At 31.7% G+C, this 16,556-nt stretch overlaps 2 protein-coding genes across 6 annotated transcripts in view; one reads left to right on the top strand and one right to left on the bottom strand.

Moving 5' to 3' along the window:
* Window positions 1-1,238: 1,238 nt before the first annotated feature.
* On the top strand, window positions 1,239-6,796 carry LOC139528148 (toll-like receptor 4). The gene is made up of 2 exons (XM_071324005.1): window positions 1,239-1,363; window positions 4,008-6,796. The coding sequence occupies exons 1-2, from the start codon at window positions 1,312-1,314 to the stop codon at window positions 6,410-6,412; spliced, it is 2,457 nt and encodes an 818-aa protein (XP_071180106.1). The 5' UTR covers window positions 1,239-1,311; the 3' UTR covers window positions 6,413-6,796.
* A 3,818-nt stretch (window positions 6,797-10,614) lies between these two features.
* Window positions 10,615-16,556, bottom strand: part of LOC139528146 (uncharacterized) — a 58,752-nt gene continuing 52,810 nt past the window's right edge. For all 5 annotated transcript variants that reach the window (XM_071323999.1, XM_071324001.1, XM_071324004.1 and 2 more), the window contains 4 exons: window positions 16,313-16,491; window positions 15,401-15,568; window positions 13,481-13,557; window positions 10,615-11,219 (listed from right to left, as the gene is read on the bottom strand). In XM_071323999.1, coding sequence (XP_071180100.1) covers window positions 15,558-15,568; window positions 16,313-16,491 — 190 coding nt within the window. In that variant the 3' untranslated portion in view covers window positions 10,615-11,219; window positions 13,481-13,557; window positions 15,401-15,557. The remainder of the gene's footprint in view (window positions 11,220-13,480; window positions 13,558-15,400; window positions 15,569-16,312; window positions 16,492-16,556) is intronic.

Here is a 16,556-nt window from a genome sequence, read left to right as displayed (position 1 = left end):
CCGCTAAGAACCACCGTGATAACTTTCTGCATTGAATTTCACAAAACATTTAAAGGAACAAAATATTCCCTTGAACAAAGCTTTTTGAATTTGTAAAGATCGTTAACCGCAATTTAGAAATATGACCAGATCAATACACTATTTTAAAACCCAATTACTTAACAGATTGTTTTGATGAAATACATTTGGGTTACAGATCATTGTCGTTTACAAATGAATGAAAAATGAAAAGTCCTAAACCCATAAACATCAAATTTCAAACATAAATTAAACATATAATATTGTAAATCTTCCGCCATCATATCTTCATCTATTCTTGTGATAACATTTAAACAAATGATCGGTTTCCAAACGACTGTCTTTATTATGATTTTTTTCAAATGATAAATGAAAGACACTTGTAAGTTGAATCCTGCTAAGCATTTTTTTTTATTTAACACCATGAACGTTTAGTGTAAGTTTTAAAGATGACATTTCATACCATGAATAGATTACCGTAGTTGAAAAACCTTTATCTACATTTCACTATATCCCTATCCTCATCCGGTTTCTCATTTCTTTCCGACTACTGTTCTGTTGGATGATAAAGTCGTTGTTCTTATTGCTCTATTTCTCGGCATCGCGTGTTTTCTGATACGACTTAAGAACATTGTTCACTAAATTTAAATCTTGATAAATATTCATCTTTTATAATTAAGGATAAACAAAAAGCCACTAGTTTTAATATTGACCTTATATTCTTTATTCGAGGGTTCTGTATCAAAGTGAATTTCAAACGTTTTCAGTCACGTTTTATCATCTGAATGCGTTTTTGACTGGAGAATAATTAATTTAGATTTGTGTAAATAACGAAGAAGAAACAATAATATTTTCAAAATTAAGCCAGAAACATGACAACAACAAAATACAATATCTCTGAGTAGACAACTTTATTTCATTTTAAAATGGAACTCTTGAAAACTGAAAAAAAATATTTAATGTCATGTGTAAGCACTTTTTTGACAATAATCGGAAAATATTGTTAACTTTCTCTCTCTCTCTCTCTTTCTCTCTCTTTTTTTTTTTTATTAATATCAAACAAGATCTATACAACACATTTAAATGCAATTTCGGGTTTTTCAGAACCTTGTGGGCGACGGAATCGTACTCATTGAAGTATATACCACATCTGTTTTATTCGGATATATCTTGTTCCCGGACGTTAATCGACCATATTTTAGGTAATTTGTTTCTCGTCTTAGTTCTTACCTGTTTTATTAAATAACAATGTAAAGAGGTTTACTACAGTTTGTAACAAATATCATACAGACGATGAAAATGTCTGCAGTTTTAATGGCAATGTGTCGATGTATTCTGCTAGTAGGTGAGTTCTCTTTCTATTATTAAAAATTGGGGAATAGGGCTGTTATTTACAAAATGTCTCTGAGGATAAGATGTTTATATTCCTGACTAATTTGATTCCCGTAATTGTGTTTTCACCTACTAAATTTGACCTTTTTATAACTTTGCTTAAAGTTGACAAAGATTTCGATATTATCAAAGGAGAAAAAATGAATGATCACTTTCCGGTGCACCAATTTCATTCATAGGCCAAACTAGACAAAAAATGCTAGAACGAAGTTGTACAAAGCTTCTATAATTTGAATGTTGAAAGGAGTAAGATAAATACTCTCCGAGCCAATTTTATTGGTATATTTTTGTTGTTAAATTTTTATGACTATTCATTTGTTTGCAATTGTTCACTCCTCTGTTGTTATTTAATTTGATGCATTCGTGATCAATTGTTGATTGGTGGTGTTTAATGCTACTTTTAGCATTCTTGACTTATCATGACTTATCGTTGCGTAACATTGTTATTCTTGGAAGATGAGAGAGTACATGAAAAAAACTCCGACCTGAATCAGGAAACAGTGAAGTCACTCCTAGTCACCTACGTTTCGAGTCGAACGCACCGGCCACGAGTAGGATTTGATTCTACAATGCCTGTGTTGACATCATACCACATCATAGTTCCGTCATGTTACCCTTTGAAGCATTCAAATGTCATTTTCAAAAACATCATATTTGATAAATATTTGTATAGTTCTTTTTAAAATGAGAGTAAATGGTGGTATTTCGAATTAGAAATAATTAAGTTGCGCCTATTAAATGTCGAAATAAATTACGAATCATTAATACTGCTAGAGGTAAAATCATTTAGAAATGTTTGAAAGTAAATCTATAAATGCAAGGAAATTTTGTAAATAATTTTAAAACTAAGAATAATGTAAACATTTAAATTAAAGGCTTGTACAAAAATTCATATTTACATTTATCAAATTGATATAAACAAATGCTCATGAAATTATTGAGTGATGATACTTAATTAGAATATTGAATTGAGGTTCAATTATTATTTTCATTTGATATTGCGAAACGAACACAACTACACTGTTTATCAAAGAACATTTAACAGGTAAACGTATGTGGGACAAACATACCTTTTGATTCGTAACAATCAGACAGTTTGATGCGGAACAACTTCTTAGTAAACAATTATTGGTTTAAAAACTACTTTTTCATCAAAATATAATGTGTCGTTCTGGGTGTCAGATATTGAGTCCCAAGGGGTAGAGGCTTCAAAAAAAAAAGAATATATTTACTTTTTGCCGTTTACGACATTGAAACAAAGATAATAAAAAAGATTGATCTGTTTATAGCATTAAGTTTCCTTCCTCTGCAACTTTATTTAGAAATAAACGTTTGTTCATAATGAATCGGGTACACCCGTTTGTATTCATATTTGTGCTATTCAACAGTTGTGTGCTTTGTACGTATACAACGAAGACAAATACCATGTAACAGCTCTTCATATTATAATATTTGTTTACTTTGAGGTCTTGTTTTTTATTTTTAGAATTAAAAAAAAACACTTTAAAAGACTAAAATATGTGTCAAATGAAATACTTTAAGTTTGTTATTTGTTATCAGAACAGAATAGGTGTATTTGAATTACAAGGAATCAGATAGAGGTCGAAATAATGCATATTATATTTCGATGAAAAAGTAGTTTATAAACCAACAATTGTTTACTGAGAAGTTGGGATTGGTAACATTGCATACTAGGAATTGACTACAATATATAATAGGAATTGACTTCAATATAAATTATATAGGAAATTTCGTCAAAAGTAGTGTTTTATCCTAAAACTTGCATATGAAGCCTCGAAATATGTAACACGGAAAATAAGGGAAAGGTGTTTGAGAAGACAGACCCACTAAAAACGTCTACTTCTGCTTGCAGGAAAAAGATTATGGTTCGGTTTCTTCCGTGCAATATATTATGTGGTACAAACAATTCTGAAAAAAGACATTTTGATACTTGAAGTTGTCGTCATCGTTTTTCTCCGCTTCAATACCGCCACCCCGTGTCAAGCAGAGCCGATTTCGCGCACGGTGAGCTCTTATCATGCTTAAAAGGAGCTATCATGAATTAAAAAAAGGGTTCCTTGCTACAAAACATAATAAATAAACTCATCACACATTCCTTATAAAGTAACATTATTTAAGTTGTCTTTCCTTATATGGAAATACTTGAATTCTACCAAAAATATTCTGATTTTGAAAAGAACAATTGTAAAAATATGATAAAACACACATTTTCTGGATCGAAATCAAAAAGAAGTACTTTGATAACATGTTTCTTTGAAAATTTGAACCTTTCATTTAAGATTTATACAGTTTTGTTTTTATATGTAACAATCAAGATGGCGGAAGACCTCCGATCTATCTAAAGTCTTTATATAATTTAGTGCAAATTTGACACATTAGTACAAAGACGTTAAAAAAAAGTCGATATAGGATTTTTTCATTTGATTATGTTGTAAGAAGAATTTACCTGTTTTAATCATCAGTTTTTTTATTGAACTTTAAACATGTTAAAGAAATACTCAATCGAACAACATATATATTTGTTTATTTTAATGATAAACATATTATATGATATTGGTTTTGTTTCTACTTTGCAGGTTTAATAAAGGCCAGATGCAGTACAATAAACAATCAGAATGTCAACCTCATAGATTGTTCTTTGAAAAATTTAACATCAATGCCTGATTTCCTGCACATTTCTACAACCCAACTTATTCTTCGTGGAAATTATTTACAAGAAGTTCCTGCATGGTCTTTCCAGAAATCGAAACACCTAAAACGCTTAGATCTGTCAAATAATTTACTGAGAATAATTGAACGGGGTGCATTTGCTGGACTAGCCGAACTCACATACCTCAACCTAAGAACTAATAAATTAGCATCAAATTCTCTTCATGAGAAAATATTTCAAGATTTAATCTCGCTCCAGGATTTAGCAATAGATGATAACCTTTTCAACGACGAATATACATTTTTGCAGGTTGAAATATCTCGAGTAAGGTCATTGAATACGCTAGGAATTGATCTTCGAGAACGACATCAAATAAATAAATGTCTTTGTGATTTATCAAAGTTAAAGAATCTTAAAATTTTTGGAATGCACAGGGAAGCATACTCAGACAATTCATTTAACGAATTAAAGTGTCTAAAAATAGAAGCATTGTCACTTGATCAGGTGGTTTCCTTAGCACCAGATACGTTCATATCCTTTTCAACGTTAAAGAGACTAAAAATAAAGATTATGTCAAGGTTAGCTGACTATGACACTATTGGCAGTATATTCAAATCTTTTAAGGTTTTCAAAGGTAAAAATATGACAGAAATAAGCATCACTAATAATCCACATATAAACGGGTTTGTGTTAGGCCATAGACATTTCGCAGTTCTTCAAGAAATATGTCTACAAAAGTTAAATTTGATGGGTGATAGTATACTTGGCATAAAGTTGGGACCTTTTTTAAGATATGGATATAAAGAGAATTGTTTAGAAGAATTAAATATTGATTTACTGTTCGACAGCAGAGATAGTTATGTTTTTGCATTTTGTGCATTTAAACATTTGAAAATAATCAGAACTCCACATGTGATAGCAAGGGACAAAAGAGTAAAACGATCGAGTGAAAATGACGTTTCTTACTCATTTTGCCTTCCAAAAACATTAGAACAATTGGACTTCCATTCGCACGTTAGATTATATAATAGTAGGAGAATTGCGAATCTAACTATTATCAACGGATCAAATTTAAAAATTGTGAATATGGCTAACATAACACTCCGAGATTGCGATGGTACGATTTATGGAATGGAAAATTTAGAGCATTTGGATATGTCAGGATTCATTTGCAAAGTTTTGAGTGTTAATCTGCTGGAACATTTTCCTAAACTGATTAATCTCATTGCACAAGATTCTTATCTTGGAATCGGGTTGAAATCCCTTAAAAATGCCTCCGAATTTCTAAAGATGAATTTAGATCTTCAAAGGATTGACCTGACGAAAAATTGTATAAATTCTCTTCCTAATGACTTATTTCATCATCCTTTCAGACAAAAACTTTCTATCATATTGGACAAAAACAACCTTCAATCGCTACCAAACTTTCCGCCGAAACCGAATACTATTCAACAAATCAGTCTAAAATACAATAGATTTTCGTGTCTTAGTGATGACAATATGGCCCTACTAAACATAATAAAACCTTCACGTGTATTTCTTCTTGGAAATCCGATTGAATGTTCATGTAATACGTTACGTTTTCTTAAATGGGTGAACCGCTCAGGATTTATAAGTGATGTTAATGAAATTGAATGCGTCCTCCAAAATGGGACCCTTGCAATTTTGTCTCATTTTTTGCGAAATTTAAAAACATATGAAATTAGTTGCCAAACGGAATTATGGATAACTTTGGCAAGTAGTATTACTTCTTTTACAATTTTGGCATTAATCTTTGGAATAGTATACTATCGCTACCGATTTGCATTTGAATATTTCTTTCTGCGAATTAAGATGAAACTAAGGCATTACCAGCCTCTTCTGGAAGAATTCAATTATGATGCATTTATTTCATACAGCCATTACGACAAAATTTGGGTTAAAAGTCTGCACGATAGGTTGCAGACGAAAGGATTCAGTTTCTGTCTAGATGATAAGGATTTCTTAGTTGGAGTGGATATTGCTGAGTGTGTCGTCAAAGCTATCAATTCAAGCAGAAAGGTTATATTCGTTATCACTGAGGATTTCCTAAAGAGTAGCTGGGGCACGTACGAAGTAGAAATGACTAGAATGCATGCATTCAGAGAGGGTCGTGAATCGATGGTTATTGTTATACTGATGTATGACATTAAAAAAGACAAACTTCCCAAAGCCTTGAAAGAAATCTGGTACAAGGTCGTCTGTATTGTATGGCCATCTGATACCGAGGCTCCGTATAATTCAGAGGAAATTTTCTACGAGAAACTATCTATAGCATTAACAGACGGTCGTACACAAATGTGTGAGAATTAGTGATGATAACACTTCAATTCAAAAGCTCAGCATTGCAGTTATACACTGTTCATATAAATGAAGAAAGTCAATACACGCATTACGGACGGAAGCAACAGATAACAAATATTTGATTTATTTGATGAACTTTGATGACATCTTTATTTGTATAACAAATATATCAGTTCATCATTCCAACTTGTTAATTGTTTGTTTAAACAACTTTTGAAAAATTCTGGACTTGCATTAATAATTATAAACTTATGGCAGACACGTGGTACTGCTTAATTGTCTGTGAGAACTGTAAAATATTACAATGAATTTTAGAATATATCAGGTTTCACATTTTTAAGCAACACGAGTAATGTAAATTTTTATCAATAGAAACAAAAGAATACATTTAAATTATACTTTCATTTTATTACGCTTTGTCGGTTCGTAGCCAGCCTAAATCCACTGTGTAAGTCCAAATAAATAGCATTCTATACTCTAAACAGTCAGAATAATATATATGCTCATCCGTTGCTTATAACCGATTAAACACTTAATAAATTTCATGTCAAAAAAGCTTTTCTTGATTCAACAGGAATGCTCACACGATCATATTTGAAAGCAACATATATAGAAGAACCGAAATTGTTGATCGATATGACCACAAAACATTATCACACAATAGGTTACCGAACGGTTTTCGAAAATGAACAATTCCCTTACCTTTTCGGTAGGTATCAATAGCTCAGATTTACACAATGCGAAATAGATAAAAAGAAAACCAAAAGTAATATTTTAATTAAAACTAAGTTAAAATAAACGAACAAATATAATTATAACCAGCGTGCAGTCAACGACATCCGCCGGACCATTTAATCCTGGGATGGGCACATAAAATAGAGAAAAAGATAACAATGTTTAAAAGCTCAGCAGCCATTTAAATTTATATAGTCTTGTAACTTTACGTGATTAATATTTGAACAAACTAAAAAATCAAAGTTATATGGCAATAACTTTACTCCTCAGATTAGTACTAAGAACAATATAATAAAATAAATACTCGCTTTTACCATAGATTCACAGATAGATATAAAAAAGAAGATGTGGTATGATTGCCAAAGAGACAACTCTTCACAAGAAACCAACATGACACAGAAATTTACACCTATAGGTCACCGTACGAACTTCAATAATGAGAAGAGCCAATACCACATAGTCAGCTATGAAAAGACCTGAAATGACAAATGTGAAACAATTTGAAAGAGAAAACTAACGGCCTAATTTATCTACAGACAATATTTCATAGGATGTTTGTTAAAGAATCCATTGCTTCTGTGTGTAACTTTGTTGTGATGTAGTAGCGTTCACAGAATCAAATTGATACCGCGCTTCATACTTAACCTGTGCGCATGTTGAACGCTTTGACACCCCTATGAAAATAATAATAATATTCCTTTAATAACATGTCTATACTATAATTATCGTGAAATTACGAGAAAAACGAGCCTTTCGGTTGGTTTTCTTAGTATTCGTTGAACGTTGTCTTAGTGATTATGCGCATTGTCGACTTCTATTTGTTTCTCGAAAAAGAGGTTCAACCAAAAAATGTTTTTAAAATGCTTTATCTGCTTGGACTGCCTCTACCCTTTGTTCCATCAGGATCAAATATTGTAATATAGCCGAATATTATTTTCATTAGAAATTATATTGTAGAATATCTCATCGATTAGTAATATCATACAGGAGTTTGGTGTTTCGTGACACAGAGATACATCATCATAGATGATGCATATAAAACTCATCATAGATACCAGGATCAAAATTTGTATTTACGTCAGACGCGCATTTTATTGAGAACTTTGGCAAAATCGTTTGAAACTTCAATGTTATGTTTTTATTGATTATTCAAAAAAAAAATAAGGAAGTACTAACCATTTAAAACGTGATGACTTCCTGAATCGTATTGTCACTAAAGGTAACATTTATTGCTTAATAGTGAAACAACTTAATATATCGCTTCCACAAAGGTTTCAATTCTTTCACCTAAACTTCACACTTTAAAATACTTCCTAATTTTTTAATCAGTAATTTCATATCATTGCGGTTACATGTAATAGTGAAGAAAAATGAAAATAGAGTATAAAAGATTGAGTTTTAAAAATATCCTTTGTATGTTGTAATTCTTCCGCAGTAAAGTCGATTTCTTATCATGTGATAAAATAATAATAACTTATCAGTTTTCCACCTTCTTTGCGTGTTTTGTCTGATTCCACATTTTTTAAAGGATATATATAAGAAAACAAATCCTGCATTAACCATGTTAACCCTTTGCACTGCAGTTTACGTTCAGTTATATTATCATATGTAAATGTAATACTTTAGATGTCGACTTATTAGACGGACAGAGGACAAGTCGCATAACTTACATGTTCTTCATGTTCTTGTTGAAAATACTGAATCTGAATCTGCACTCCATTTCTTGAATCAAACGTAATTTTCTCTATCACCAGGGCAAATTTTTCTGTTTTTTTCAAGAAATGACTTTATATAACATGCATTTTTCAATAGGTTAACACAACAAATATCTGACAGCACAGTTCTCCCTACCAATTACAACCCCGAATACTCTGTGAAAAATAGACATACAGCTAAAAATAAACTAACGTTCGTTATTCATGCCTGATGATGTCAGAAATACAAGAACACATATTTTGCAAGCTATTGAAATAGAAAGATTCAGTTTGTCGATATTTCGTCAAAATATCATTCGAGAAATAATTCCACATCTAAATCTCGAGCAATACGATATATATCAACTATAGACAGTTACACTAACAAATGTTTAAAAAGTTCAGCAAGGCTAACATTTTAGATATGAATTTTAAATCGATTCGACTAGACAAATATCAAATCACATTCAATCCAGTTAGAAAAATCCAAGTATAAAAAGAGGAAGATGTCTGTAAACAAAATGATGTTGCACTTCATGATCAAATCGTCTTACATAAGCTTCCAAATCGCTGACATAAATAAAACTATGCAATTCTAGTTCAAGAAATAATGATTTAAAATATCAACAATGGAATTGAACTCTAATCTTTCTAGAATGGCTAAGACCAACCCAGTTTTGTTGCATTGCTGAATTTTTGCCTTTATATGTTTTGTTTTGTAGTTGTGTGTCTGGTTTTTTGTTGTTTTTTTTTGTCTCGATTATTGTAGATCATTATTCTAAGACAAATAATATGTTTTTGGACATTACATCAACCTGCTGACCAAATATAAAGCCATTTTGTTCAGCAGTACATCAGAAATGTGTGTCAAGATATACACTTTATTTCACATATTGAAATGTTGAAATTGTCTGCAAAGAGATCTTTTGACAAAATATGAAGTAGTATATGTGATGAGTACTTTACAACATTCGTATTAGACGAAAGGACTAATTGATAAACAAGGTTCATACAACATAGATCCCAGTCATTGTTGTTACATGTATTTTATTCTTAAAATATCGAATGTCACATAAATGTCTGATAATCATTTCAACAAAGATTTGAAAAAGAAGATGTAGTAGGATTGCAAATGAGACAACTGTTCACAAGAGACCAAAATGACACAGAAATTAACAACTATAGATCACGGTACGGCCTTCAACAATGAGTAAAGCCCATACCGCATAGTCAGCTATAAAAGTCCCGGAAATGACAATGTAAAACGATTCAAACGAGAAAACTAACGGCCTTATTTATGTAAAAAAAAATGAACGAAAAACAAATATATAACACATAAACAAATCACAACCATTGAATGACAGGTTCCTGACTTGGGACAGGCGCATACGTATGGTTCATTCTTGTCAAATGGTCTTAATCATGGTTCAATATCAAGAAGTTTATTGACCATTTAATAAGCTTACTGTAATTTTAACTATAAAATTTAAGTACTTGACAACGTTTTTATGCCTCAAATTGATATTAAGCACAGCATAATTTAAAACTAGCTAATACAAAAAGCCAAAATTAATGCAAAGTATCAGCTTTTGAAACAGACCGAGATGTAAAATTGTCTAGAAGTTCTTTAGAATTTTTAAGAATCCACATATGGTTAATACCACTATGCGAGTAAACACTTTTACAGTATTTATGAAGACCCTCTTTCACGGCGGACAGAATGTTAGTCAATCTAATGGACAATTCTTTAGGGGAACATAAAGATGAGCCAGCAATATACCGATGTTTGTACGTAATTTTATTAAGCTTTGGTATCCAATACAAACAAGGTAAAAATGTAAGTCATCCGATTTGGTGTGCAATGTAATGTTTATTGAAGCCATGAAGGACTTATCATTTGCTTAAATCTCATCCTTGTCAAATTATATGTCTTTGTATGTGGGATTACCTGAGTACTCATTTATACCCAGTTCTTTTACAGTACATTCGTAGTAAAACGATTTACATACAAAGACAATATTATTATAGGAACAACAACATAATATATATAAGACATGGTTTTGCAATTTTCATATTCCTTTTCTTTTTTGTTTAATGCAAACTAGAATTGTTACAAAGCCGTTAATGAAAATCCAGTAATTTTATACACAATATTCCTCCGTGTCCATCCCGCATGTAAACATACCACCCTGGTGTTCCATAGCCCGGATACTTTTCCTGAATGTTAGGATCTCCATCAAGAAAAACTGGGAAAAATGAGAACGGACTATCCCCAAGAAATGGAATTGTCCCTAATAGCTGACCTTCAGTGGAAAAATGAAACAAATGCTGTCTTGAATACTTATGAACTATTTCTTTTTCGTGTCTCCAAGAAACTAAAAAGCCAGCTGAAAAGTAAAAACAACAAGTCATTGCGATATATAAAGTGACATAATTACATTTCAAATGCAATCAAGAAGGTGTTAGTCATTTTATTAATTGGTGTTTAACGCCACTGTCATAACGATAGGATATTTAACGCGTTCGGCGGTCAGTTGTATTGGTGTACCGACCTTGCGAGGGCTGTATAGCCAGTCAAGGTCGTTAAATACTTCCGTTTGTTCCATTGGTGGAGTAAGCCGGAGTGCGCGATTATAACAACCGACCTCCGACAGGAAAACTGACAATCATAGCCAATTAGTTTCGGAGTCGAGCACGTCTGCTACGTGTGGGGTTCGAGTTCACACCATCAGTGTTAATTGGCAAGTGACACACGTACAGCATTCAGGCACCAAAGTCTCTACGGTGTAATGAATAATCAACTCATCATATATACCAGGATTAATATTTTATATTTACGCCAGACGCGCGTTTCGTCTACAAAAGACTCATCAGTGACGCTCGAATCAAAATTGTTTTTAAAAGCCAAATAGAGTACGAAGTTGAAGAGCATTGAGGACCAAAAATTCCTAAAATTTTTGCCAAATACAGCTAAGGTAATTTATTCCTGAGGTAGAACAGCTTAGTTTTACAAAAAACATGTGAAACACACTTTGATTGGTGTTATTTTTAAACAATAATAATTAAAGTAAGAGAGTCCTGATTTATTTGAATCATAAGACGGAAACATTAAAACATATTTTTTTTGGCTACACTCTAATCTAAATCACAATCTACATGTAAATGCCTTGGTAGTCGGAATATTGACATGTTTTCAAAATTAAATATACACAGTTGACTCGATATAAAATGTATTTTTTGTTAATTATTTCTAAATAAATATACACTTACAAGAATAACCAGTCTTAATAGAAATGATTTTAAGTACACAAAAGTAACGATTAATGGTGGTGATGTAGAATCACACAAATGTTAAACCCAGTTTATGACATGTATATTCCTGTCCCCAATCAGGAGTCCGTACATAAATGGTTGTCTTCGGTTGGTATCTGTCATGCTTTTATTTACGTGGTCCATGTCAGGACTTAACATAGAATGGTTGAAGGCCGTAAGGTGACGTATAGTTGCTTTCAGCCATGTTATTTCAATTAAAATAAGTAGTTGTATTATTGGTGTTTATACACTATCTCCGTTTGTTGTATAATTACCTTGCAAAATTCCTCGTGTGACTGCTTGAAGCCAGGATTTAAAAGTTCAGACTGTTGGTGTTGCCTTTTTATAGTTTTATAGTGTCACATGTGGAGCAGGACCTGATTACCCTTCCAGAGCATCTGAGATCTCCCCCAGGTTTTGGTAAGTCTTCGTGTTGTTTAGTCCTTAGTTTTCTATGTTTTGTTTTCTGTACTATTAATTGTCTGTTTTTTTTTTCAATTTTTATCCATGGCGTTCTCAGTTTGGTTTCAATCTATAAGTTTGGTTATCCCTCTGGTATCTTTCGTACCTCTTTCTTATTGAAATCCGGTACCTCTTTTAACTTACTATACAGTATGGGATTGTTTTTAGATTAGTTGTATTGTGAACTGTAGTTGTTGACAAGAACAAATTAAGAATACAAACACAAGATATGTACAGTAATAGAATATAAATTAATTTAAACTGCCACTGGAAAATGAGAGTAATAGGGATAAGTACAGTAATTTTATCTAAGGCTTGCAGTTAACATGAAAAACATCTCGAACCGTTGTTGCAAATGGGCTTAACATTTAGAGGTCGTAGCCCTGTCTCTCTATAAGAAACATCGGATTTATTGTCGACATTCTGAGAGCTAGGCTATATACTGTACAGCAAAGGATTTTACATCCGGTCGGAAGAAGACCAAGAGTGCCTCGGTTTCTTTCAAATCCCCAGTCACCCTTATCGATATGTTAAAAAAAATAACAATGATAAACTTTATTGATAGTCTAAAACGTTATTGATTTCATAAATCATATTATATATTCTAGGAAAAAAAAGCTTTAAGATTTTTTTTTATTTTTGTAATGTTCAACACTTATTTAAAACAAAACAAGCTTTACGTCATAAATAGAGATGTTTTGTTCCCTTAAATAATATTCATGAATACTGAAAGGTTGTAGAGACAGATATACGACATACTAGAGAATTGTTTTACTGAACTAAATTTGAAAATAACAAAATTTTAGTATCATTTGCATTACCTCCGCATAAATGTATTCAAAATGCATTTGCTTTAACGTCAATAAAAACTCACCATTTCTGCTGACAAAACAGAAATCTGTTGGATAACCAGGCAGATGTATTGCTGTAGTTATAGAAGCTTCATAAAATCTAAAGCAAATAGAAAAAATTTTAAATGTTTAGAGAAAGTTCCTGAATAATTAATAAATACTTTACTGTTTTTAATAGAGATGTTTAGTTATTTTAGGACTAGTGTTTGTTATAGTTTTCTTTGGCATGAGGTTGTCATTGTCAGTTTCAGGAACATTCTCTAAACATTTACAAATTATAAATGAAGCATTAAATAAAGGCAACAGTAGTATACCGCGGTTCAAAACTCATAAATCCATAGAAAAAAAAAAATCGGGGTAACAAACTAAAAATGAGGGAAACGCATTAAATATAAGAGGAGAACAACGACACAACATTTTAATGAAACACACACACACACACATAAACGGACTAAGCATTAGACAAAATCCTAAACTGGTAATATCTGAGATTTGAATTTGATCTTAAGTACCTGCCGTCATCTTTCAAAAATCCCATTAAGTTTGAATATGATATTCACCATTTTCATTAAGCGTCTCCTGCTATCGATACATCAACCCTAATGAAAATTCACACACATGAAGTCAATTTGAAACAATCGGAAATGGGACACAATTGGTAAAATTACAGATCGAATGACTTATTGTGGGTTTATTATTATTCGCTGGATACCAATTTTTGTGGATTTTGTGGGTACAGGTGAACCACGAATTCAAATCTTTAACGAATAACATATTTCAATAGGCTTTGAATACAGAGATTGGCAAAACCACGAATTCAAATATGTAAGAATATGCAAGTTTTAGCAATCCACGAAAATAATTAGCTACAGTAACTAGTATCTGAAGATCACTAAACCGAGAAATGTCACTAGTTACTTGAGACACCGACACATCGTATCGGTCTGCCAGATTGTGAAGGTTGTTGGCAAATTTTGATAGTGTCGATTTCAGACTTTTTTCCTAATAACTCTAATTGGGCCTTTTTGTGTAAGGAGGATACCCTGTTGATAAAGTATGTCTAGTGATAACATACATGAGTGTAACGCACGTCATATAGCGGAAAAGAGGGTATATTTCTGCTGAGAAATGAAAAGTTGACGTTCGGGAATTTGAAATCATCACATGTGGTTTATATTTTAAGCTTGAAATAAATCTATTTTCATGTATGAAAATGTTAAAGGACCATTTAATCAAATTGGAAAATTTCTTTTTGAGAATTTGAAAGAATTGTAGTGAGGGGAGTCCAGAAGCAGTTATTTTTCTTGGAATTAAAAGGACCATCAAATTAAGAAATTTATTTAAACCGTCTAACGAAATTATATACTAGTACTTAAAAAATTCTCTTTTACATTCTTTTCGTGAGCTTTTTACAAAGTTCATCGTTTTTTGATAACCGTCCAACGATGTATGTTATTAACAAAAGTAATCGAGATTAAGGAATTGAATTTGACGTATTCAAAACACCTTTTAATGTGCCTGTTAAACACTCCTGTTTGGACATTACTGTGGAAAGATATAGAATATCAAATCAGAGTGTCGACGTTTATTGGTATTGAAAAAATGGGACAGTACACAGTCGTAGCCAAATGAAGACCGTGGTCCAGCATCACTATGAAACGGATCCTGCATATTCGAGAGCAAACCAAAAAATACAAATGGGTCTTTCAATATCCAGTAATAAGAATACCTTTGCACTTAACCCAACCCTGACTAAAAATTCTACTTGAAAGTATAAATCAACTATTATTAGGAATAAAAGATGTTCCATCAGGAGAAAAAATGGTGTGTTCAAAGAAATACTTGTACCTGCCAATATACCTTTTCATATACATTTATGAAATATATACACAAACAAAAAGGTAAAGCTTGCGAAAATTTCTCATCATAAAGTATTGACTTACTGATTACTTTGTTGTTCTGATATCTCAATGACCAAAAGTAAGGTTTCGGCATGCAGTACAATTCTATAAATAATGCTTTCATCAGTTTTCGTTATCTTTGTCTCCAATAGATGAATATTAATGTTGTGTGCCAAATGAATAACATCTTCATCTCTTTCTAAAATACCCCTATAAACAATAATAATATGATATATCTGCATATATTTAACAATCTAAACAATCTAAAATATTAATCGTACTGATATCACAAGGTCTACAGTTGTGATTGAGGTAGAACTTACATGAAAGGTGTTACTAGTAACCCATATATCAAATTTTTATAAAATTAATACATAAAAAGTAAACATGAATTCAAGTGACTATAATAGAATATGAATGGTAATTGTTTTAATTTTAAGTTTCTTTACTTTTAATTATTCTGTTTGAAAGGACAAAACAAAAATGATATTGTATGTTCTACTGTTTGCACCAATGTTTGTGGATTTGGAATAACCTTTATTTTCGTTATTATTGATTTGATAATTGATTTCCACAAATTGTATTGAATCCTTTTTAAAATATATATTTTATTGGTATACCAGAATAATAATGATTCAACAGGGAAACGTCCGGATCCAAACATTAACATGATTAATTCGGACTCCGAGCGGACTAGCAATCATCATTAACGCCGGGTGCAAGGCAGAGAGGTCGAACTACTAAATATACATAGCGTTTGATTTGAACCCGTAATAAATCATACCACCATTAATGAATCGAGACCCATACCGCTTTAACACTGAGGTTGTTGTTCTGGAATGAAGTGAGACATTTTTAGCTATATTAATTATATAATAATCTCAATGATTTCAGTAGATTACAAGATTATTGAACTTGAATTTTGTCATTTCTTCTACCTAAACTATTTTGTACCTTCAATGCTTTCTTTTATCTTTAAATTCAGTTTCAAACATGTGGTTTTCCTTATGTTAAATACACAGACTCCTGTAGAATCTTGGATTATACAAACATCAGCATTAACAACAAAGATTTCTTTCACATTAGTGAAATTGTCAATGATTGTGTTCTCATGTTCCTGCCTTATACACATTCTGCAAAAAATGCAAATATAAGTATTGATACAATTAAAAGACCTGTTTAACATAAGAAAAGTTTG

This window comes from Mytilus edulis, chromosome 6, assembly GCF_963676685.1.
Source record: "Mytilus edulis chromosome 6, xbMytEdul2.2, whole genome shotgun sequence".
Lineage (NCBI taxonomy): Eukaryota > Metazoa > Mollusca > Bivalvia > Mytilida > Mytilidae > Mytilus > Mytilus edulis.
The sequence above is the reverse complement of the archived record's forward strand: the minus strand, read 5'-3'. Positions and strand labels throughout refer to the sequence as shown.